This window comes from Macaca nemestrina, chromosome 5, assembly GCF_043159975.1.
Source record: "Macaca nemestrina isolate mMacNem1 chromosome 5, mMacNem.hap1, whole genome shotgun sequence".
In the NCBI taxonomy this organism is placed as follows: domain Eukaryota; kingdom Metazoa; phylum Chordata; class Mammalia; order Primates; family Cercopithecidae; genus Macaca; species Macaca nemestrina.
Window position 1 is genome coordinate 21,963,060 of NC_092129.1, and position 26,405 is coordinate 21,989,464.

The 26,405-nt window shown below is 38.6% G+C and overlaps 1 protein-coding gene across 5 annotated transcripts in view; it reads right to left on the minus strand.

Moving 5' to 3' along the window:
- Positions 1-26,405, minus strand: part of LOC105465485 (ROS proto-oncogene 1, receptor tyrosine kinase) — a 142,906-nt gene that overhangs the window by 97,265 nt on the left and 19,236 nt on the right. For 4 of the 5 annotated variants that reach the window (XM_071096353.1, XM_071096351.1, XM_071096352.1 and 1 more), the window contains 12 exons: positions 25,429-25,577; positions 24,568-24,706; positions 18,315-18,516; positions 17,607-17,683; positions 16,016-16,138; positions 15,564-15,748; positions 14,600-14,697; positions 7,020-7,516; positions 5,433-5,645; positions 4,543-4,653; positions 3,322-3,500; positions 941-1,132 (listed from right to left, as the gene is read on the minus strand). In XM_071096353.1, coding sequence (XP_070952454.1) covers positions 941-1,132; positions 3,322-3,500; positions 4,543-4,653; positions 5,433-5,645; positions 7,020-7,516; positions 14,600-14,697; positions 15,564-15,748; positions 16,016-16,138; positions 17,607-17,683; positions 18,315-18,516; positions 24,568-24,706; positions 25,429-25,577 — 2,165 coding nt within the window. Of the gene's footprint in view, positions 1-940; positions 1,133-3,321; positions 3,501-4,542; positions 4,654-5,432; positions 5,688-7,019; positions 7,517-14,599; positions 14,698-15,563; positions 15,749-16,015; positions 16,139-17,606; positions 17,684-18,314; positions 18,517-24,567; positions 24,707-25,428; positions 25,578-26,405 lie in introns of all 5 variants that reach the window. The other variant, XM_024787848.2, reaches the window with a different exon arrangement.

Below are 26,405 nucleotides of genomic sequence, written 5' to 3' on the forward strand. Positions count from 1 at the left end.
ATACACATATATTTTTTAAATTATCTGGTATTCTGTATTATGTATATTTTATCTCTGCAGAAAAAAATGACTTAAGAAATCTTAAGGGATGTATTAGGTAGAAATAGTGTGAATAATTTATTTATTCTTAATGCATTCCTGCAATTTTCAAGTTTTCTATAGTTGAAATATGTCACCATTATGATCAGAAAAAATTAAAATTTAGAAACTTAGATGGATACCTGGTGGGTAGCTAAACAGATTCAACAAAAATGGGTATTGCTGTAGAAGCTGAGGATGTAAAAGTAACATTTGTTTTAGAAACATTCCTGTATCTGGCATATTTTGCGGGCTGAGTAATAATAATAAGAGCTTAACTACTGAGTATTTACTTTGTACCTGGAACTATTCCCACTCCTTCTCATGAATAATCTCATATAATCTTTATTTTAAAAAATCTAGGCGGTAGAATAATAGTTAATAGTCCCATTTTTCAGATAAGGAAAGAAACACATAGAAGTCAAATAATTTTCTTAGTTTTTAGAAACAGTTTTTAGAACAGTCAGTACCCAAAACTGATTGAAAATAGTAAAATGCCTAATCACCACCTGATTCAAAGCTTCTAAAATATTCAACAGAAGTCCTTAAGACTATAAAAACAGTTATAAATTAAAATACTTTTAAGTTGGGTTCACTCAAAATAAAGCAACTAAAAAAAATCTCCATAGTACATTTGAACTTATATAATCACTTATGACCATCAAATAAGGTTTTCAATTATGACCATCAAATAAGGCTTTTTTTTTTCAAATAACAGAAAGCTTGGTTAAATCAAGATCTTACCAAAACAGTATTTCCTTTAGAAGTCTGCTTTAAGTACTCACAACAAGCGAGAGACAGTATTATCATAAATATAGAGCTATTTAGTATTACTAAATGATCAGATCTTTTAATTTGTCACCTTTTTCCCAGAAAACCAAGGCTGTGCCTGTAGTATAAGGGAACTTTCCCCATTTAGTCTGGTGCTTTCCACTGAATAGAGTGTGGTCCAGTAGAGATATCCACCAACTGAATCCACCACCATGTCATTCACCAATAGCTTCACGTGGGTAACAATATCTGTGTGTCCTGTCAACACAGACTGCCTTTGTATCTAAAAAACATAATTGTATGGCCAGTTAATGGCTTTCAAATGACATTATTATTTCTGAATAGTTTATTGCAATCATTAATAAATTGCTTGATTAATCCATTCATTCATTCAACCACGAATAGTGATTGGCACTATGTGCTGGGTAGTGTGATAAGCCTTGGAAACATAGCAACAGGCAAACAGACATGGCATCTGCTCTCACAGGGTTTATCTGTTTTCATGCCTCCAAAGAGAAGGGAAATAAATTTATTTCGCATAAAAATAACTACTTTTCCTAATAATACATCCAGACAATGTGAACACTGCTGGATAGGAATATATTTGATTATATGTGAAAAAAGATGTATGTGTCCTTATAAATGATGACATCTCTACTTGCTCCTCTCTATCAGTATAGTTCCCTAATATTTCATGATTGAGTATCAATAATGTGCCAGGCGCTGTACTTTTTTATCTTTAAAATATAAACTCTTCTAATCCTCACATTAAGCTTATGAAGGATTTCTATTCCCTATTTTTTCACAGGTAAAGTGGGTTAAAGTTAAACAATTTGTCCTGAAGTTAAACACTTTTGTAAGAGATAGAGAAAATACTTAAAACTGGTTTTTATGTCCACTCTTCCATTTCCTTTTTCAAAAGCATTTTTAAACTAACCCATTTGAGGGAGTGTTTTCTGACTAACCCCACTCAATTTCATTCTGCTTGCACATCTTTGGCACTTATGAATTCAGATTGTACCATATTACTTTGTCTCTAAATACATTGCTTCACATGCTTCTTTATTTCATATATGTATTTTATCTCATCAGAAGAGCAGGGACAACTGATGGTGGCTGCACAACACTGGACACACAAAAAAATCTCTGAATTCTACACAATAAAAGAATGAATTTCGCATTATGTGAATTATATCACAACAAAGCTGTTTTTTTTAAAGAGCAGGGACATGTCGGCTATTTATTTTATATTCCCTACTTTGCCTTCTTTCAAGAATTTCAACGCATTGGTAGTAGATAAATGATCGCTGGACAAATAAATGAATGGACAGCAAGCACTTTCCTGATGAAAAATGATTTCAATATCATATTTCTTCATCTGTCAGGCCAATGTTCTTGTCATTAACCATCATCTTTCTCTTCAAAATATATCACTCCACAGGTGTGCTGGATGTCTTTATTTTGCCTCGAGGTCTAATCTCCAACCTTCTCCACCCTACTCTGTGCCCCCATAGGCCAACATCTATGGACTTTATCTGCTAGGCTAATGGGTTGTTGTCTGGCTTCTGGTGAGGTTCAGCCAATGGAAGCACTGGCAGATCAGAGGGCAGGAGGAAGGAGGGGTTGGGGTTCTTATTCCTTTAGCTGGCTCCTTGCCAGACCATACATCTTGATAGTGGCCAGCTTGTGTGCCTAAAGTCACAGTCCATATCAGCTACTCTCTCACAGCTACAGCCCTCACCAGGTTCTTCCACTTCTTCCCCTTACCTCTTCACACCTAGACTTATATCTTCCCACACTTGTAAACCATGAGGATGCTTCACGATCTTTTGGTTATTTTCTCTAGCCCTGTGTACACCTTTGAAAATTGTCTCTTTATTTAGTTTCCTTGAATCATGCCTTTGGAGCATGCCATGTTCCTGCCAAGACACCAATGCTCAGGTGAGCATTTCCATGTATTCACTTTAAACTATTATTGGGGAAAAAATAGCTAATTCAATAAATAGCGATAACAAATTTAATTTATACAAAAACACATTTTAAAAGTGAGATGGGGATGGGTGCGACGGCTCTTGCCTGTAATCCCAGCACTTTGGAAGGCTGAGGCAGGCAGATCTCTTGAGGTCAGGAGCTCGAGACCAGCCTGGCCAACATGGTGAAACCCCATCTCCACTGAAAATACAAGAACTAGCCAGGCATGGTGGCATGTGCCTGTAATCCCAGTTACTTGGGAGGCGGAGGCCAAGATCACGCCACTGCACTCCAGCCTGAGAAGCAGGGTGAAACTGAGTCTCAAAAAAACAACAAAAAAAATTTTTTAAGTGAGTTTGTTTAAAGATAAACATTAAATAATAGCATAGGTGGTACACAAGTATTTAAAACAAAACAAAACAAAACATGAAATTGGTGTACAAGTCACAGAAGTGGATAAGTATTGTTCCAGAGCACCCAGAATGCCATGCTTTAACTTACCACATACGTCTTTCCAGCCCAGTAGAGAAAGTGACCCAGCCACTCAAAAGCTAAAGCCCCTGCTCCTGCAATGCCGGGTAGGTGATAATTCTCTGAGATATCCATCCCATTCAGCTGCCACACAAAAACGTCACCTTTCGTGTCACTGTAGTAGAGGCTGTTGTTATACCAATCCATGTCTCAAAATAGAGTGAATGATTAGCAGTTATTTTTCATACATACCAACGAAAACATAATGAGTCAACAAATCACATCTGCACCTCAACATAATTTTAAAGAACACACTGACACATATTCACTAGAACTGATCTGTCAAGAATATTTCAATAACGTTTCCCAAAATCTTAACCTCTGGAACTAGAGAGAACAGTGGATACACATCAAGCATCTCTTCTTTGCCAAACATTGTCCCAGGCACTTTACAGATCTCACTTAGTTCCTAAAACAAAGATATGAAGTAGGAAGTATTCCCATTTTTGAGATGGTTAACCTGAGAGATGGTTAACCTGAAACAAGGTGAGATCATGTGTTCTGCCTGAGGGCTCACAGGTACATTAAGAGGAAGCCCAGACTCAGCCAATGCCAGAGTGGCATTCTCTCCATTGGTGCTACATTACCTACATTTGGCTCCTATGTTGGTTGGAAATGCTGTTGTACTTTTAATGGCCACATAAATCAATAAACAATTAGATAACTATAGAAGATGTCATCTTCAGGCAAGATCACTGTTACAACACCCCAGAATGAAGACTTTTCTTCTTTCTAATGCCTTCCAGGCAAATTACCCATTCATTACTTAATAATCCTCTTTCTCAACCAATTATTCCTTACACCTTATTTAGAATTCCATGCAGCAGTTTCTGCTCCTGTCTTATAGCAAACACATAGTAAATTACTTAAGTATAACTGCCTTAGTGGAACAAGATAGGCTGTTAATGTGAGATGACATTGGTAGATTAATACATGAGCATTATATCAAAGCCATCCTGGTGGGCATAAAACTAGAAACAACCTCACATTTTGTGACTTAATAAATAGCATTCCTGTGTAAGAACTGACATTTTCTTAACAGAATCACTGGAAGTAGAGTCGAGTCAATATTTTTTCCTTTCACTATTGACCTAATACCAAAATACCCTATTCTTTTGATTTATTGAATGACATGGGAAGCCTTTTGAGGAGAAATCTGTCATTCAAGTGAACAGGGGACTTGGTGTTTACCTGACACATTTCCTATATCAGAGGATAAGAACTCTCCTGGGCCAAAGCTATTTAATGGTTTACTCCAAAGCCCATCTTCTTTCACAGCCATGATAAATGGTGGTTCACTAGCTGTTTAGTAAAAAAGAAATTAAAAGAAACATCAGGGAAAGCAAACTCTTTAAAGATATCTTATATACTTATATCTATGTCTTATATCTTATGATTTTCTTTATAAAGTAAAAGAATGTCAACACTTTGAAAAGTTCTATAAAAGGATATGAGTGATTGTTATCTGTGTAACAAGAACGATCCCATTAAACATACTTTCTGATTTTCACATAATTTTTTGAAATGTGAAGAAAAACGCACGGTGAGATTGCCTCTATGACAGTGTCTTGATCATTGTAGAATTATTTTTGAGGGGGCTTTGACTACTGTTTGTCATGGTCCCATTCAGAGCATCCAGAAAAGATTGTGATAACAATAGTAATGTAAATGGTATAGTTATTCTTCCATGTCTTTTCAGCCAAGAGGATGGAATTCAGCACAATTTACAGCCCCTCAACTTCTCTCAGCTAGACCCTCAGAGTTCAGGAATGCCACTGCTTAATATATCATGAGAAAGAAGAAACCTGTAAAGAATCAATTATAGTGTTTCCTTAAAAATATCGTGGAAAGTTTAAAATGGCAGGTTAGAAACACTAATTAAATATCACACGGCGCCTTATTTGCTTTCCTAATCTCAGAAAATAAATACAAACTCAATATGTGTTTACTCAAACACATACTCAAGAGGTCAGTACACCCTCATTCTCATTTCTTTACATCCAAGGCAAGGAAATTTAAAGGACACTCAGCTAGTCCTCTTTTTGTGAGAGCCACTCCCTAAATCCAGAACATTTTCTCACCTGGCACCAGGGTAGTACCCACTGAGGGCTCTGTCCAGGGGCCTGGCCTCTTTGGAGAACTTGCTCTCACAGAAACCTTGTATTTCATAGCACTCTGCAGCTCAGGTACATTCAGCCTGGTTCCACTTATGTTCGAGAAAATACGAGTGACTTCAGGAGGGTCTTGGGTGGATACTTTCACCTCATAGGTCCAGTTCTGCCAGGCAGAAGGGCCTAATTCAAAGAGTTCAATAATATCACTGGTCAGGATGACATCTGCAAGGGCAAACCAAGGATTCTCAATAAATTCACCTACAGCCTCATCTCAAATGGGAGAGCAATTGGGCAGTAATATCCGCTACCTCGATAACCACCAGGGATAATTTGTTGATGAGGCTAGGACAGTGTTCATTCCTCATGCCACTCATTTGGCTGCATTGAAGGAGACAGCATTTCTGACAAATGGGACTGTACTTCAGTCAAAGCTACATGCTTGGTGCATACAATTGCCGGAGGGGTTCTCTACAACAATAACAGATATAATCAGGCTCTTGATAAAAAATGCTTAATGATGAATCTCTAATGTAATTACCACTGTTTGTATAGTACCTTCCTCCAAGACGCCCAATCAATAAAAAAAAAAAAAATTACCTATTCATTTTCAGCCATCTTTGAGACACGCAGCAAACATAATTAACTTTGTTCTAAAGCAAAAAGCAGCCGATGTTTTCTAGATACTTACTATTGCCTAGGGGACCAGGGGTTGGCAAACTCCACTCACAGGCCAAATCTGGCCCACTGTTTCTGTAAATAAAGTTGTAATGGAACACAGCCACAGTTACTCATTTACATATTATCTATGGCTGTCTTCACACTACAATGGCAGAGTTGAGTAGCTATGACAGGGACCATCTGACCCACAAAGTAAATAAAAATATTTACTATCTGGTCCTTCCTTTACAGAAAAAGTTTGCTGACCTCTGTGCTAGATACTGTTCTAAGTGCCCTACTTATGTATTTTAATTTTATCTGTACGACAGTTCCATTAAAAGATATAATAAATATTCCCCCTTTCCAGATGTGGAAATTGAGGCACAGAGTGGTTTAGTAACTTGCCCAGGGTCATTCTGTTAACAAATGGCAAGACAAGTATTTGAATCCATGCAGGCTGACTCCAGAGCCCACCTGCTTATCCACCCACATACTACCTCTCTCCAGAGATGGAGATTCGAGTTCAGAGAGTTTTAGGGAATTGCTGAAATTCATGCAAGCTTTCGACGGCACAAAAAATCTCAACCCAAGTACTCTATCTCCCTGGCTATTTGTTCTGAATAGAATGTCAATGCCTGGATCTTAGCAGACACTCAATAAATGTTCAAATTATTCTATTGGGATATACATGAGAAGTATAGAGATTCTCTTACTGTAAAACTAATAAACATAGGACAAATGTATAAATTTTTTTTTTTTTTTAAGCTAAGTAGCTGCTTCTGGTTGATGACTGAATAGCCACATGGGGTTCTCAAAATTGAATCACAACACCAAGCAGTTCAAACCTTCCTCTTATTCCAGCAAGGCCAGTAACCACCCTGGGGACAGAGCACTCACTGGCTCCTATGGCAAGGGCAGGAGGCTTCCATTGAACAAAAGCCTGGTGAGAGCCAAACAGCACCGAAAGCTCCTGCGGGCGGCCTGGCAGAGGGTGCAGCTGGGAGGACGAGCCAAAGATGACCAAGTTACCAAACCCAAATTCTTCTATGTGACTCAGGTCACATCCCACGATGAACTCATTAAAAGACAAAGCATCCTGTTGGAAAATGACCTTGCCATCTGTGACAAGAAAGTCATTGTTTTCACAAGCAAAACTTTTCACATCAGCAAAGGGGATGCGAGGTAGGATGAGATGGGAAGCAGAGCCATCCAGAAATGTTGACATGAAGACTTGGGCGGTGTCATTGAAGTAAATGATTCGCTTGGATTGTGGCTTGATTGCAAAGTCCTTTAACGTGCAACTCTCCACAATACGCACAGTTTCTGCACATCGGCCAGATGGCACAGGAAGGTCTGCTCTATAAATGCCATCTCTTAGGAGGTAAAAGACATACCTGACATAGGAACAAAAGAAACCTCATGAGATTCAGTCCAAAGGTGGATGAGTAACCTCCTCGGCTAATTGCTTTATTCTGTTGCACAATCAGTATGTATCTCTGATGTTGCTAAGAACAGGGTTTTCCAAGGTGCAAAAAGGTAATTTCCTAAGATATACTCTATTTGTTTAAGTTACAGGTTGGAACATTAGAAAATTTCAGCCTCGCTTGTAATGCTTAGTCTCTTAATTATTATAAGTGACTTTTTAAAGAAATCAAAAAATTCAAAAACAGGAAGGGTCTTTTATTTTTTTGAGGCAAGGTCTTACTCTGTCACCCAGGCTGGAGTTCAGTGACCCAATCACAGCTCACTGCAGCCTCAACCTTCTGGGTTCAAGTGATCCTCCTATACCTCAGTCTCCCGTGTAGCTACGGCCACAGGTGTGCCACCATGCTCTGCTAATTTTTGTATTTTTTGCAGAGACAGGGTATGACTGTGTTGCCCAGGCTAGTCCTGAACTCCTGGGCTCAAGTGATCTGCACACCTTGGTTTCCCAAAGTGCTAGGATTACAGGTATGAGCCACCAAGCCTGGCCAGGAAGGGTTTTCCAAAATTTTAAAGGAAAACATACTATATAGAAATCACATGGCTAAATATGGTAATTACTATCAAACATTTTCCTCCAAAAAACATACATCCTTAAGTCTAATTTTATCAGTAAATTTTCTCATGCATTCTGAGTGATAAATGGAAGAAAGTAAAACATTTAAACCATTTTTAATTGTACAGTTATCATTTTGCTATAACTGTCTAGCATGGCTACTTTGCATTTGCAGTGGACTAATTTTTTTTAATCTACAATTGATTCAGGCAATACAGCTACCATTTTATAAACCACAAAGAAATACCCCACACATGACTGAAGCAGGACAATCCAGCAATCAGGAGAAAGAAGCCAATGGAAGAATTAGAGAAGCACATCCAATTTATTTGTTTTTTATACTTTAAGTTCTAGGGTACCTGTATACAATGTGCAGGTTTGTTACATATGTATGTATGTGTCATGATGATGTGCTGCACCCATTAACTCGTCATTTACATTAGGTATATCTCCTAATGCTATCCCTCCCCCTCCCGATCCCACAACAGGCCCCAGTGTGTGATGTTCCCCACCCTGTGTCCAAGTTTTCTCATTGTTTATTTCCCACCTATAAGTGAGAACATGTGGTGTTTGATTTTTTGTCCTTGCAACAGTTTGCTGAGAATGATGGTTTCCAGCTTCATCCATGTCCCTACAAAGGAAATGAACTCATCCTTTTTTATGGCTGCATAGTATTCCATGGTGTATATGTGCCACATTTTCTTAATCCAGTCTATCATTGATGGACACTTGGGTTGGTTCCAAGTCTTTGCTATTGTGAATAGGGCCACAATAAACATACGTGTGCATGTGTCTTTATAGCAGCATGATTTATAATCCTTTGGGTATATACCCAGTAGTGGGATGGCTGGGTCAAATGGTATTTCTAGTTGTAGATCCTTGAGGAATCGCCACACTGTTTTCCACAATTGGTTGAACTAGTTTACAGTCCCACCAACAGTGTAAAAGTGTTCCTATTTCTCCACATCCTCTCCAACACCTGTTGTTTCATGACTATTTAATGATTGCCATTCTAATTGGTGTGAGATGATATCTCATTGTGGTTTTGATTCGCATTTCTCTGATGGGCAGTGATGATGAGCATTTTTTCATATGTCTGTTGGCTGCATAAATGTCTTCTTTTGAGAAGTGTCTGTTCATATCCTTTGCCCATTTTTTGATGGGGTTGTTTTTTTCATGTAAATTTGTTTGAGTTCGTTGTAGATTCCAGATATTAGCCCTTTGTCAGACGGGTAAATTGCAAAAATTTTCTCCCATTCTGTAGGTTGTCTGTTCACTCTGATGGTAGTTTCTTTTGCTGTGCAGAAGCTCTTAAGTTAAATTAGATCCCATTTGTCAATTTTGGCTTTTGTTGCCCTTGCTTTTCATGTTTTAGACCTGAAGTCCTTGCCCATGCCTGTGGCCTGAATGGTATTGCCTAGGTTTTCTTCTAGGGTTTTTATGGTATTAGGTCTAATATTTAAGTCTTTAATCCATCTTAAATTAATTTTTGTATAAGGTGTAAGGAAGGGATCCAGTTTCAGCTTTCTACATATGGCTAGCCAGTTTTCCCAGAACCATTTATTAAATAAGGAATCCTTTCCCCATTTCTTGTTTTTGTCAGGTTTGTCAAAGATCAGATGTTTGTAGACGTGTGGTATTATTTCTGAGGGCTCTGTTCTGTTCCATTGGTCTATATCTCTGTTTTGGTACCAGTACCATGCTGTTTTGGTTACTGTAGTCTTGTAGTATAGTTTGAAGTCAGGTAGCGTGATGCCTCCAGCTTTGTTCTTTTGGCTTAGGATTGTCTTGGCAATGCGGGCTCTTTTTTGGTTCCATATGAACTTTAAAGTAGTTTTTTCCAAATCTGTGAAGAAAGTCATTGGTAGCTTGATGGGGATGGTATTGAATCTATAAATTACCTTGGGCAGTATGGCCATTTTCACAATATTGATTCTTCCTATCCATGAGCATGGAATATTCTTGCATTTGTGTTTGTCCTCTTTCATTTTGTTGAGCAGTGGTTTGTAATTCTCCTTGAAGAGGTCCTTCACATCACTTGTAAGTTGGATTCCTAGGTATTTTATTCTCTTTGAAGCAATTGTGAATGGGAGTTCACTCATGATTTGGCTCTCTGTTTGTCTGTTATTGGTGTATAAGAATGCTTGTGATTTTTGCACATTGATTTTTTATCCTGAGATTTTACTAAAGTTGCTTATCAGCTTAAGGAGATTTTGGGTTGAGACGATGGGGTTTTCTAAATATACAATCATGTCGTCTGCAAACAGGGATAATTTGACTTCTTCTTTTCCTAACTGAATATACTTTATTTCTTTCTCCTGCCTGATTGCCCTGGCCAGAACTTCCAACACTATGTTGAATGGGAGTGGTGAGAGAGGGCATCCCTGTCTTGTGCCAGTTTTCAAAGGGAATGCTTCCAGTTTTTGCCCATTCAGTATGATATTAGCTGTGGGTTTGTCATAAATAGCTCTTATTATTTTGAAGTACATCCCATCAACACCTGATTCATTGAGAGTTTTTAGCATGAAAGGCTATTGAATTTTGTCAAAGGCCTTTTCTGCATCTATTGAGATAATCGTGTGGTTTTTGTCTTTGGTTCTGTTTATATGCTGGATTACATTTATTGATTTGGGTATGTTGAACAAGGCTTGCATCCCAGGGATGAAGCCCACTTGATCATGGTGGATAAGCTTTTTGATGTGCTGCTGGATTCGGTTTGCCAGTATTTTATTGAGGGCTTTTGCATCGATGTTCATCAGGGATATTGATCTAAAATTCTCTTTTTTTGTTGTGTCTCTGCCAGACTTTGGTATCAGGATGATGCTGGCCTCATAAAATGAGTTAGGGAGGATTCCCTCTTTTTCTACAGATTGGAATAGTTTCAGAAGGAATGGTACCAACTCCTCCTTGTACCTCTGGTGGCATTAGGCTGTGAATCCGTCTGGTCCTGGACTTTTTTTGGTTGGTAGGCTATTATTGCCTCAATTTCAGAGTCTGTTATTGGTGTATTCAAGGATTCAACTTCTTCCTGGTTTAGTCTTGGGAGGATGTATGTGTCCAGGAATTTATCCATTTCTTCTAGATTTTCTAGTTTATTTGCGTAGATGTGTTTATAGTATTCTCTGATGGTAGTTTGTATTTCTGTGGGGTCGGTGGTGATATCCCCTTTATCATTTTTTATTGCGTCTATTTGAGTCTTCTCTTTTCTTCTTTATTAGTCTCGCTAGCAATCTATCAATTTTGTTGATCTTTTCAAAAAAACCAACTCCTGGATTCATTGATTTTTTGAAGGGTTTTTTGTGTCTCTATCTCCTTCAGTTCTCCTCTGATCTTAGTTATTTCTTGCCTTCTGCTAGTTTCTGAATGTGTTTGCTCTTGCTTCTCTAATTCTTTTAATTGTGATGTTAGGGCATCCATTTTAGATCTTTCCTGGTTTCTCTTGTGGGCATTTAGTGCTATAAATTTCCCTCTACACACTGCTTTAAATGTGTCCCAGAGATTCTGGTATGTTGTGTCTTTGTTCTCATTGGTTTCAAAGAACATCTTTATTTCTGCCTTCATTTCGTTATGTACCCAGTAGTCATTCAGGAGCAGGTTGTTCAGTTTCCATATAGTTGAGCGGTTTTGAGTGAGTTTCTTAATCCTGAGTTCTAGTTTGATTGCACTGTCGTCTGATGGACAGTTTGTTATAATTTTTGTTCTTTTACATGTGCTGAGGAGAAGCACATCCAATTTAAAATCAAACCTCAAAGTAACAAAGCAGGTTATCTTAATAATGAAAAAGAAAATATACTGCCAAAATATTTCATTGACAATGAAATTTGTAAATAAACTTTTAACTAAAACATAAAACCATTAATGTGGATGTAGCTAATTTACAATTTGTGATTATGGAGAAAGGTGCTAACAGAAGTATACTTTGATAAATTCTTCTCACCCCAACCCCAAGAACGGGCAACATTCCAACCTCTCATCACAACTGTCAAATCATTTTCTTTGTCCTTATTTAGTTCTGCTCTAATTCGCCTTGATGACTATTCCAAATCTTCATCAATTTTCTCAAAACTCCTATGCTAGAATAATATCCTGAGATATAAGCTCCATTTTGAGATATGAAGCTATGTTATTTTCCCTGAGGACGGATTGTAGCAGGCAAAAAGCAAAAACAGCTTGGCTCTTAATTTTCTGCTTTTGTTTCCCAAATTCAAAATTGTTAATGGAATTTGGAGGAATTTCAAAGTAGGTAAAAGGAAAAACATATATGGTAAAGATTACAATTATTATATTGAAGCAGGAAGAGAAAGAAAAATAGAAAGAAAGTAAAGAGATCTGGTGCATAGGAAGAGGAGAACAGAGTGAGGAGGAGAAGCTGGGATGGAAGAAGATGGCGAAGTGGTGGTAGGAAGAAGAGCAGAGGATTTATAGTAAGTTTGAAGTCAATGAGAAGACAATTCAGCAGGGCAAAAAGAAAAATTTCTTTTTTTTTTTTTTTTGGAGACGGAGTCTTGCTCTGTCACCCAGGCTGGAGTGCAGTGGCGCCATCTCGAGTCACTGCAAGCTCCGCCTCCTGGGTTCGAGCCATTCTCCTGCCTCAGCCTCCTGAGTAGCTGGGACTACAGGCGACTGCCAACACGCCCGGCTAATTTTTTGTATTTTTAGTAGAGATGGGGTTTCACCGTGTTAGCCAGGATGGTCTCGATCTCCTAACCTCGTGATCCGCCCGTCTCAGGCTCCCAAAGTACTGGGATTATAGGCGTGAGCCACCGCGCCTGGAGAAAATATGTCTAATACCAGGACAATACACTGTTTCACACATCTGATGTCCTTTAGGACTACTATACACAAACTGTTGCTGAAAGTTACATGCTGATTTTTATAAAAACTCTCCTATCACGCTATAGAGAGATGGTTAGGAGACAGGCCCTGGAGCTAGACGTCCTGGAGCAAGGCTTCTTGTTCCAGGGCCTGTCTGGTTCCACTGGTTCCATCGCAAAACAGCTGTATAATCTTGGACAATTACTGAATCAACCTGTGTTTCCTGCTCCTCATCTATAAAACTAGGATAATAAAAGTACTTATTTCGTAGGTTGAATACAAATTAAATGAATTATTGGACATAATACACTTAGAAACACACATTCAGTATAAATACTAATTATCATTATCATTTCTAGTCACATTGCAAAATCTAAGCACAAATCCATTTTATCCTAATAGGAAAAAAAGAGCCGCTGAAGACCTCACTGATCCCATTTGAATGATCAATTAGTGGGTAAAGTTCATTATCCTCAGAATGAGTCATTTTGTGTAAGTGTCAACAACAAAGTTACATTTCATAGGACCGTAGACCTTTACATATGAAAACAATAAGATCCAGAGAATCCTTGTCCTACATCACAAAGCGTTTTGAAATATTCCATAATTCAGTAATTCATTCAAAACCAGAAGTTAAAATAAATCTTTAGTAAATTGTGAATGAATAGGAATAGAAAGTTTGATTTTAAAATCAATAATGAACAATCTTTTTTAAAAGAAGGTTTTGTTTGTGAAAAACATGTTACGAGCTGTACTTTTTTTTTCATTCAAAATGAAAGCAACTTTATTCCTACAGGAGAGAAAAAAGTTTAATCTTACAAACATGGGCTTTGCCTACTGGTTACTGATCTGTTATTATCTGGTCATATCTGAGAAATAATAACTCCAAAATAACTTTCTATGTGTTTATCCTTCATATTCACGTATATCTGGAGTTCGCAAAATACATTCACAATAAATACCTCATTTTGTCTTCAAAATAACCCGACTGGGTAAGTTTTATTACCTTCCCTATATGGATTGATAAACCAATGCTCATAGACATGATATTACTTGCTTGAGGTACTACTCCAATTTAACAGCAAGACTGCGGTACAATGTGTCCGTATCATTTGTGGGTAGGAGGCAGAGTTATCAGTTAGCTCCTGTCTCCTAAGGTGGAAGCTAGCAGCTTTCTTTTAAAGAGCCTCTTGATAGATGTGAGAACCAGACCAGAGAAATGAACTAAAGTTGAATGGCTCAGCAAAAGGAACATGTGAAATGAAAGGGCTTTATCACAGGTAGTGTTGAAGCGGGCAGTGAGACTCTGAATTCCATGATAAAGAAGTGGCAAATCCAGGACTACAACCGAGGCCCCTGACTCCCAGACAGGAGATCTTTCCCATATGTCCATATTTGGCTGTGAAGGAGAGAGGAATAACTACTTTAGAGGAGTTGATTTATGTTTGAAAAAAATTCCCTCCTGGCTCTACAGAATGAAAACTTTGCCTGAATTTAATTAAATTTACCTAAAGTAAGATGCATAGATAGGCTCATCTGGTACTACAATGTTTCATTAACAAGTTTCTCAAAGATTATTTATTGTCGATGGAAGAGAATTCATCTTTACAAGGCTAACACTTACCCATTGTATGAATCAGCCACAATTTTTCGAGGTGCACTAATAGAGGGTGGAGTAATTTCCTCGATGTTTGAGCAGTTCTCTAAATCACAGACACATACCTAAACAAAATCAAAAATATACCGGTAGGATTAGCATCTGTCTATACAGCATTAAATTCAGTCAACAAGCATCCCTGAGAGTCTGTTCTGCTGGAATTGTACTAGGCAGTGAGCACTAACCAAGACAAATGAACAAAAAAGCCCTTAAATGGCAGTTTTATATCCTATATCCTAATGAGTTTATACATTATTGAGATCAATGCAATACAAGTGCCTATTTTCCTGACTTGTAGAGGCATTCAACTATTTTTAACATTTAAGCTATATCTAAGTTTATGGGCTTTCAACCATAGCAATGGCTGTAGCTTATTGTGATAAGCCTGTACCTTCCAAAGAAGTAGAATTTGAAACACGTCAAGACTGTGTCTTCATCAGGTCAAAATAATCCTTATGCAACAACAACAACAAAAATAAACAAACAAACACAAACACACAAAAAAAAAACAAAGAAATGATCTTCCGAAAAGTTCAGTACTACTGTGTTTGTGGAGAACTACTAAATTTCCCTCTGGGTATGATATAATTTTAAATGCTTGCAGCTAACTTTGATCATAACTGGCAGTCTTACCTAATAATAACACAGTTACTGCCACTATCTTATGGAAGATGAATTATTTTTAGTATAAACTCATGACTATAAAACAGTACAAATAAAGGTCATTTAATGCTATGTCGGGACTAGCACTAGGTGAAGTGTACACCCTCCTATAGGCCAGATCTATGATTCATTGATAACCTAGTATCTAAGGCATAGAAAATACTTGAGTATTTATTGAATAAGAGGATTGTGTTTAGTATTAAATATACCAAGATATGCATATCAGTATCGCTGTCTATCACTATTTTCTTTAACTTCTCAGACTAACCAGTTCATCCATGATGAAATACATTCTTTGATAAAGCCAATCTACGGAGATAGAAGAAATTAATCCTGAACCTCTGTAAAAAATTTTCAGGTCAGATACATCAGACATGTTCACAGCCTTCTTCGCCCATATGAGAGTTCCTTCAGAGAAATAAACAATTTGCTGGTGGACATCAACTGATATTCCTAGAAGAGTCATGCAAGTGCACATACATTATTATATAACAACCAGAAGAAAAAACTTATATTAATGAGAATTTATTTATTTAATGCTTAATAAATTAAAATAGAAGGATTTTATTTTAAAAGAAAATATTCTTCTAAATTATTCTAATATATTAGGATATTAAGAGAATATGTTCTAGAAATATTCAGGATTTTTCTTTTATTCTAGAAGTGCTTCTTTTAGAATCTTTTTTTCACACAGAAATCATTTATCTTTGTCATACTGACCTGTAATATTATGGTATATAGCATCCAGCCGAAGGCAATGTGCTTCATCTACCAAATGTTTTAAAGATCTCTTTCTTAGAGAAGTTTTTCTGGATAAAAAGAGCCACTGCTCCTCTTCTTGGACTGAAAAAATCAACATGATTTGCAGACACGCAGACCAACCACAGGTACACTAACACATACGAAAAAAGATCAATACTACCCTTCAAAGCAAGGGGACTAGTGCTTGAAAGAGGCTGGTCAAATTTTCTCTAAGGGCACGGAGAATTGCATCTATGGTATAATTCACATTTATTCTATGATTGGAGGTAGGAAGTACAGTAACAATCAAATAGGATTTATGTTCATATGCCCCTAAATAACCCAGAAATGACATTACATGATGTATCACTATCCTCAACAGCCTTGCCCCAGCTCAGCTCATTATTTTCAGCCACGAGAATTGGCTTGGTGGAGGTGGTCCACCCCAGGCCAGAGTGGGTTATGCATAACACACACATATTGTCAGACACTGGTTGTCTCTGTGTTGTCTTCAGTATCTTTCCCTTTGGGACAGAGGAAAGGTCCTTAGAGGAAAGACATTGGAAGGCTGCAGAACTCTGCTTGATGTCCTGTTCAAGAGGAGACTGATGCAACGTGCATGGGTGAACATTTTTAGGGTATTTAATGAATGTTATGCAATAATCACAGTAACAACAACCTTAACCCTGCTCTATATTTAACTCACCCTTTGGACATGCTTCTTACATAACAAAAATACCTCTCCTTTCCTAGAGTCTAGGAACAGCCAAAAAAACAAACACTGATGATAGATGACATTCAATACCCATTGGCATAGGCAAGTACAGATTAGAGTAAGGGGCAGTCAAGTCAGCAAATAGGGTTCTAGTAAAAATAGAAAACAGGCTCCCAGAATTCTGAATCTTTGCATGTTCTCAAAAATCTTTTATTAGTTTCCCCTCAAATTCCCAGTACTTCTTAGAAAGCATTTTCATTTGTTATTTTGCTCACACATATATCATACAGTAAGCATTCAGTCTCTTGAGGTAATCAATAAAACACCAAAGCCAAAAAAAAAAAAGGGTGCTTACAAAATGATAACAAGATACTTTGACAGATTGAATACTTATATAGTAAAATGCAAATTATTAAAGTCCAGATATATTTAAAAACAAAGATACTGGAAAAACAATGTCTGACATATATTAAATAATTATATATATTCTAAAATAGGGATTAGGACAGAAAAGTTATATGTATCCCTTAAGTGTGTAAATGTGAGTCAGAAACACTAGTGATTTCAACTGAAACCAAAGATTTGAGGCCATTTTTTAAAAACCCTAAATTTTTTATTCTGATTTTCAATTCCCAAATTCTAATATTAAAACTTTCAATCTAACCACTTACTTTAATTCATCAAATACTTGGTTTCACTTAAAATTGAAAACTTAACAAGTACCCAAAAGACAATATTCATTTGGGCAGAAGAGGTGGGTCTTGAGGTCTACCAGGTGACCCAGGGCCTCTGGCTCTGAAATCACCCTTGCCACCCTCATTCCTATGTAGCTAAAGGAGCAAGGCTGAGCCATACCTGCTGAAGATGAAGTGGTAATACTAGATTCTGCTTCTGGCCCCTCACCAACTTCATTTACTGCTGCAGTAGAAAACCTATGCCAAAAACAATTTGGAGAGACATGTTTCACATGGCATGGTGTGAACATGAGATAAAAATAGAAGGAGCAATAACGTTTCTATTTAAAGCATGATGTGGCAATGCATGAGTCCAGTTACATGGTGCCACTGCTCAGCACTAAAATGACCATCAATCACATCCTTGTTTGCATCCCCTAGCACAGTTCAGGGTCATAGAGGTCAAAAGCCGAACTCTGCTATCTGCATGACCTCCATTCTTCTCTGAATTTAAAGAGGCCCTAGTAAATGCTAGAAAAGCTAACAGTAATAAAATAATTACCCTAATGGTTAATAAAAATACCTAAACAGAACTCTACCTCCTCACTTTTTTCATATTGGATTAAAAGAAAATTTGAAATTCATGGTGTTTACGATGTTTTTATTAGCCATATTTGTGAGTACCCTCTGAATATAATAGAAATACTTGAGAATGTTTCTGCTTAGGACGGTATAATCTAATAAGCATATAAGCTTGAGGAAAACCACAATGACTTCAACCCAACACCATGGGTGTACATTTAAACTATTTGATAGCCATATTTCTTAAATAATTATCATGCCTGCAACCATGCTGCTTACATTTCCCTCTGCATCGCTTAATTCTTACCTGTACATAGTATTTGGTAAAGTGGAGTAAAACTGGAAACTGGTTCTCTGTGTCCCTGCATCTAATTTTTGATTTTTGCTGATCAGCCTTAAGTTATAACCCAAAATAGGTCCACCCGGGAATTGAGGTGGATCCCAGCTGACTTCCACAGTGTCGGGACTTGAGCTCTCAATATTCCTAATCAAAGGTGCAGTTTCAGGAACTGGAAGAGATAATGGTGACACAGTGAGCAGAAAAATGTGCAAGCGTGATGTTTTTAAAATAAGATGGAAAAAAGTATTGGTTTTTTTTTTTGAAAACTTAATGGAAATGAAATAATTTTATTAATACTCAAAATATGTGATAGAGGAAAGGTGATAAGATGTCTAAACCAGTTCGCTCCTTTCCCAAGAGGCTCTTTCAAATGTTACTTTCCTCACTTCTAATTAATGAAATAAAATTAAATATAGTGTATACAAATACAATAATGGTCCTTTAAAAACTGTCATCAGGAATCTCTGAGACTTAAATGAGTTGAAACATGGGATGGAACCAGTTTAGGAAGAAGCGGAGAGTCTGACCAAAACTGGAGTCAATGATCAACATGAGTTTAAACAAAAAGTCCATCCTCGGGCCTTTTCACTCATTTGAGTGGGGCAGCCTTGCTGGTTCCAGCTGGAGATGTGGGTTCAGATAAGCTGCAATTCAAAGAGTTGGCTTCACTTTTGTTGGCATCAGCTCTAATGACCCAGACTACACTTTCCTTACCCCGGCTCTCAGGTCCTGGAAATCCAGGCTGACTGAGCTTCAGCACCCCTGCCCTGGCAAAGGATTAAAGGAGCATATATGAAACGACTGAGCATTCACACACAGTCCCCAGCAGCTACTTGAGTGGAAAAAGAAAGGACAACAAATGATCTGACAGCCTAGCTTCCATCTGTGTCTTCACCTGCCTTCAAACCAAACCCCTGAAACCACGCTCTTTTATTTCCTCTATCCATAGAAAGACACAATTAGAAGTTACTTTGCTCTTGAGTAGATTTCTCTCCCTCTGAACACTTTTGGCAAATGCTCTGCATCACCACTGACTTTTAAAAGCCCTTTTAATTGCTCTCTCAGCCTTTCTCTGATGCAATTCCTCTCTAACTCTCAGACTAATTTTCAGCAAACACAAGCATCATTGCATCACTCCTTGGCTCCATGGAGTCAGTCACTATGATAAACAGAGAAGAAATAAATTTCTCCCACTGAATTATAATATAATTGGAATGTCAAAATTTAAGTCATTATGGTCAATGCCCAAATGTTATTTTCTACTGTTGAAGCAAGTTAAATGTCACCTACATGGCAAGATGCGATCATTGTCCAGGTCTTCTTCACCAAAAAAAAAAAAACACACACACACACACACACACACAAATCTTCCCTGAAATGCTGGTATCCCTTGCCTGACAATCATTCCTCTTTGTTAAGAAATTATTTTCTGAAAGGACCCAGTTAAAAGGCAATAGCACCATTTAGGCCAGGTGCGGTGGTTTACACCTATAATTCCAGCACTTTGGGAGGCTGAGGTGGACCAATCGCTTGAGGCCAGGAGTTCGAGATCAGCCTGGCCTACATGGCAAAAATCCATCTCTACTAAAATTACAAAAATTAGCCAGGCATGGTGGTGCATGTCTGTAATCCCAGCTACTTGGGAGGCTGACGCACAAGAATCACTTGAACCCAGGAGGCAGAAGTTGCAGTGAGCTGAGATCATGCCACTGCACTCCAACCTGGGTGACAGAGTGAGACCTTATCTAAAAAAAAAAAAAAAAAAAAGGGTCAGGTGCAGCGGGTCATGCCTGTAATCCCAGCACTTTGGGAGGCCAAGGTGGGCGGATCACGAGGTCAAGAGATCAAGACCATCCTGGCTAACACAGTGAAACCCTGTCTCTACTAAAAATACAAAAAGTAGCTGGGCGTGGTGGCAGGCGTCTGTAGTCCCAGCTACTCAGGAGGCTGAGGCAGGAGAATCACTAGAACCTGAGAGGCAGAGGTTGCAGTGAGCTGAGATCGCGCTACTGCACTCCAGCCTGGGCGACAGCGAGACTCTGTCTTAAAAAAAAAAAAAAAAAAAAAAGGCAATAGCACCATCTAAAATCATGTCGTTCCCATAGCTAAAATAGGACTATGAGGCAATTAACACAATACAGATAAGTTTCTAAGTTTTGATGTAGCTAGAAAAGTGAGAATCAGAAACATGAGATGCTATCCCTAAGGACACCCATGTAGGGTCCAGAAGACACAGAGGGTATGTGAGCTTGCTTATCCAGGAGAGAGGCCAAGAAATGGACAGCAAAATTTGCTTTCATTATTTTGATTTGCCCAGCCAATGTCTCTGCATGGTATTTCTGTAGCACCAGAAAATGTCCCAGCACTGTTGGATAACATATGGCATTGCTTGGAACAAGGAAAAATTCATTCTACTCTGATCTGGAAAATTTCAAACATGGTCCTAGGCCAGTGTTTGATCTGAGGATGTAAATAAGAACAGTCAGAATAATCAGCAGAGGTGGCCACACAAACCCTAAGATCTGACAAGCAAGGAGACAGCACCCATCAGGGAAGGGGAAAAATGCCCCAACCAACTTCATCAGCTACTCAGCTCTGCTGAGGTCCAAGGCCTAGTTCAGCCTGAGGCTCTCTGTACATAGGCACATCTCCAGAGCTCAGGGTTAGGGCATCCAGCCTGGAGCATGTCTTCCTGGGTTGCCTCAGCTAACTCTGAGGGTGAGGGGACCAGACAACTCTCCCTCAGTGTCTGCCCCAGCATTTGCCTTCCTCTAAGGCTTCTAGGCTTGAATCCTTTTCCTGGTATGGAAGTCACATCTTCAAAATAATGAGTCAGAGAATACCCCAATATATGTTGTTTTTAAAAAGCAGTTTTGATAAAATCTTAAAATAATATAGTAACCTCCCATCTGGTCTCTACCTCTGTACTTTCAAATCTCTCTCATTCTCTCAATCTATTCTATGTGCAGTTGCCAAAATTCTCTTTTTCAGAAGCATGTGAAGCAATTACTGCTCTGCTTTAAAACCTTCCATAACTCCTAAATGCATTGTAAATAAAGTACAAACTCCTTACCCAGGACATTTAAGATTCTTGGTAAGATGGACCTAGTCAGCCTTCCCAGTGTTATTCTCACTATTTTTCTTCCTGTATTGCAAGCTTCCAGCAGACGGAATACGACTGTTTTCCCTCCATGCCTTAGAATCCAATCTTGGTGACCCTGGTCCCATAGACACCTGAACCTGCCCTTTTCTCTCCTCACCTCATGTCTAACTCAACAAATGAGACTTCCAGAGAGATTTCTTTGGTATTTCATTTCAGAAATAATATTTCCCTCCTCTAAACTTCCATGGGAATTTGTCAGTACCTTTTCTATGTGTTTAATAAAGCTTTACCTTATTGTGAGGTTAGTTAGGCATATGCTTTATCTCTTCTACAAGACAGTAAGCTTCTTAAAGTCAGTATCCATGCATCTATAGATATCCCATGAATATATTTTGAACAAGAGAACAATACCATGCATCTATGGATATCCCACGAATATATTTTGAACAAGAGAACAATAACATTTATTTAGAGCTAGAATTCTATCAGAGCTAGAATTGCTCTAAGGATGTATTAGTAAAGTTATAGTCTGATAGGGCAACATTCTGTACAAAGGGTGGGAAAATGAGGAAGCAGGAATCTAGCAGACAAAAAGCTTTTTGTTGCTTTCCAGAGATAATGTCACTGTGTCATACTCAATCACCTTCATTTTTGAAACACTTTCATCATTTGGCTTTGGGACACCACAAGCTCCCGAGTCTCTCCTTCTCTGTGTCTTTTGCTGTCCCTCCTCTTTTTCCTGGCCACCAAATATGAAGGGCCCTTGGGCTGACACATTGAACTCCTTTTTTTCAACCACATTCACTTTTAGCATACTGCCTCCAGGCCCATTGCTTGAATCACATCTCTATGGTGATAACTCCTAAACTGGTAGTTTGGATACCTTCGACTTACCTCCTGAGTTCCCAATCCTTCCATTTAATTGCTTCCTCAGCAACTCCACTTGGATATCTAATAGACATCTCAAATTTTACATGGCTGAAACAGAACTGATGATTTTATCTAGGAAAGCTACTCCTCCTTTACCCTTGTCCCTGTCTCAGTAAATGATGACACTCAGGTGTTCAGACTGAAAGTCTAAGTTAGCAACTTTGATTTTCCCTTCTTCCTCACCAAATCCATTCAGCAACCCCAACAGCTCAGTCTTCAAAATACATGACAAACATTTCCCCATTTTCCCATCATCACCCTAGTCAGAGCTATCACCAAATCAAGCCTGACTTACTTGGCCACCTAACAGCTCCCCCACTTCCCTGGCCTTCCTTCCACCCTCCCAGTCTATTCTCCACGCATCAGCCATACTGAGAGTTTTAAAACTTGAACCAGTGCCTCCCCTCCTTAGAACACTCCAAAGACATTCAAGTACAGAATAAAATCTGTACTCCTTATCAGGGTCAGTATGGCCCTATGCAACCAAGCCTCTGTCTACCTGTCAGATCCCACCTCCTACTTTAAAATCTATCATCATTCAGTTTGGCCCTTATCAGAAATAATACTGACATTCCTGCAGCCATCTTCTGGCTGTTTTTGTTTTATCTTTTATTGGTTCAGAACTCAGACTAAGAAGAAGGGTGCTATTCATTGGGTCTTCTCATGACCCAACAAATACCTTTACTTAATTACTTATCCGACTGTCTTCCCTAGCTGGAATGCAACCCCATAAGTGTTAGGATTTTATCATCTTTGGTGTCTAGAACAATGTCTGGTATGTAATAGGTCCTTGATTAATACTTGAATGAACGAAAAAAGTGCCCAATCTTCCTTTCAATTATATTAAAAATATAATACAAAAAATAACCACCTTTCCAGTAAAAAAATAAAACAAAAAAGGAGGTAAACTTATTTACAGATGTTATTTTTCCACAGCCAAAGAATTTACAACCTAGGCAATAAAAAGACTAAAATTATATGAAGAAATAAAAATAGAATTCAAACATATCTATACCACACTACTACCACTCCTGGGCCTCTCACCTGGGTCACCACATGGCTTCCTACCAGTTCTTCCTGCTTTCTCCCACACCCCAGAATCCATTCTCCATACAGCAGCCAGTTTTCCTTTTAATGTATAAAGCAAGTTGCATCAGATCATGTCACTCCTCTCCTCAAAACCTTACAGTGACTCTCCTTCCAGAATAACAGTCACATGCCTTACCAAGATCCCTGAGGTAGACTGAGATCTGGCCCCCATCTCTCTGACCTTAGCTGTTACTGCTCTGCCTCCTTCACTCTGGTTCAGCCACATGGGCCCCTTAGCTGCTCCTTGATCAGGCCAAGGATGTTCTTGCCTTAGGTCCTCCACATGAACCATCCCTCTGCCTGTAACTCTCTATCTGAGACAACTGCGTGGTTGACTTCCTCGCCTACTTTAAGTCTTTGCTCAAACTTTACCCCACCAGCTCATCAAGGCTCATTCTGGCCACCTTATTTCATACTGCCACTGGCCTCTCCTTCCCTCCTCACTCTTTATTTCCAATCCCCTAAATGACAAACCCTGCTCAAAATATTCCTCTTACTATAGCACACAGCACCATCCCACTTACAATATACTTTATTTATTTCTTATGTTTATTGCAGAATATTCCTCTTCCACCAAAATGTGAGCTCCAGCTGGGCGAGGTGGCTCACACCTATAATCCCAGCACTTTGGGAGGCCGAGGCGGGCAGATCACTTGAGGTCAGGAGCACAAGATCAGCCTGGCCAGCATGGCAAAACCCCATCTCTACTAAAAATACAAAAAATTAGCCAGGCATGGTGGTGCATGCCTGAGTCCCAGCTGCTCTGGGAGGCTGAGGCAGGGGAATCACTTGAATCCGGGAGGTGGAGGTTACAGTGAGCCAAGATCACACCACTGCATTCCAGCCTGGGCAACAGAGCAAGACTGTCTCGGAAAAAGAAAGGAAAGTGAGCACCACAAGAGCAGGGGTCATTGTCTCTTTTGATCTTAAAGGTATTGTGAGTACCTAGAATACTACCTAGCACATAGTTATGTACCCAATTGTTGAGTGGATCGATTAATAGGAAGGATTATATTTATTTCATTGTTTAAAATAAAAACAAACTAAATCAAAGCTTTGCAATAATGTCCTTTTATAAGCAATGTGTGTACACCATACCTCCATGAGGATGAGTCCTGTAACTGGGACTTGGAGGGGAGTAGAGCTGAAGCTGCGCTGTGAAGATCCAAACCACTCGGAAAATGTACTCAGTAAAGGGGTGCAGGGGCTCGACCACATAGGACAGTTTGGACACGGTCTAAATCAAGGAGTGATCAATAATCAGCATGTATAGAATCACCACGCCACATTGGGACTCAAGAGCATAGATTAATTTGTGGAAGATGTATGGCTTGACAGAGATGAAATAGAGGCCTGGAGCTTAGTGCTAAGCCATTCAGACATCAGCATGCAGAATTCACTCAGAAATTCTCCCCTTCGAAATAGCAAAATTATGGACTCAATTATTTGGCATTTATAATCTCAAGGACTTAAATTTTTCTATGTTAGTACACATAGTATCTTGGGACTATTTTTTTTCTAAACTTTCTCATGCTTCCCTAAAAGACACAGTCCTGGATGACCACCATAGACAGTACTTCTAAATTGCAACAACCCCCATGAGAATCTTTCTTCTGCCCTCCATCCTAGCTGGACTCATCTTAGCTGGGATGGGCAGATAATGACTAATGGGGTGAACGGTTATGTGATGCTGCACTGAAGGAATAGTATATACATCCAACATTATATTTTCCTTATAACATAAATATTATATTTTCCCTATAAAATAAGCCTTAATGTTAAGGCTTAGCATTAACATGTTACAGAGTAGCTGAGATTAAAATTCATCTAATCCAACTACCCATCTTACAGTTGAATCTTTTCTAGAAGGCCTTTATGCTTATAACTATAAGTAAAAATTTGGCACTTTTAAAAATTGGGCAAGGGTCTGGGTTTAGGTACAAAGGCAGTCTTTCATACCTTAGTATAAGTCCAGCTTCCCAGAAGTTGTGCATATTTCCACTGAATGATGTATTTTACGCCAGAGAAGTTGGCAGATTTCCATCGTAATGTCATATTGTGGCTTCCAATGGAAGAAGCAAAGGGCGCAGTTGGAAGGTCTGCATTTCCTGGGGAGAAAAGAAGATTGCACTCACCATGCACTCCTGTGCATCAGCACAAGAGAGTGTGTGCCTGTCTCATCTAGGGCTCTCCGTATTCTCTTGCTAAAACCGTCTTGCCACAATAACTCACCTGAATAATCAATGGTATGCATATTCAATTTATTTTTAAAAATCAATCAGTCTGTCAGTCTTTTTTCCACAGAATTTATTGTTATCTTTGAACATAATATTTTTTTGTTCAGGTTTTTGTTTTACAGGCAGATGACACAGAGGGTTCTGAGCTGTCCAGTTTTCTCTGACAATACTACTCTCTTACAGGCCGGGGGGCCCAGTGCTCAGGGCATGTCGGTGGCACAACAGAACCATTCATTATCCTGGGACGTGTACCCCAATATGTTTCTGAAATTTTATCCTCTAATTCTACTATTGCTGTGCATCTTAACAACAAATAATTTTTATATGTACAGAACAATTGCCTTTACTCCAAAGGACGCTATGATCGGCTGTCTCACATTATAAAATCTTTCAGGACGTTTAAACACTAGACATATTACAATTGGCAGCACATATTTCCCAGGTGCTGCTTGCCAGGCACGGAAAAGGGCTAGACTTCTGAATAGTATGTCACTGTGAAGAAATGATTTTACTTTACTTTTTATATTTTTCCAAAATTGTGATGAATTTAATGCTTCAGCTTTCTTTCATAGAAACAGAATCAGCACTCTGGTTGAGAAAGCATGGTAAATTTGGTAGGGAGCTTAAAATAGTTAAATACAAACTCCCAGGACCTCATTCTTTCTGATTAAGAGAAAATTGATACAATTCTCATCACTA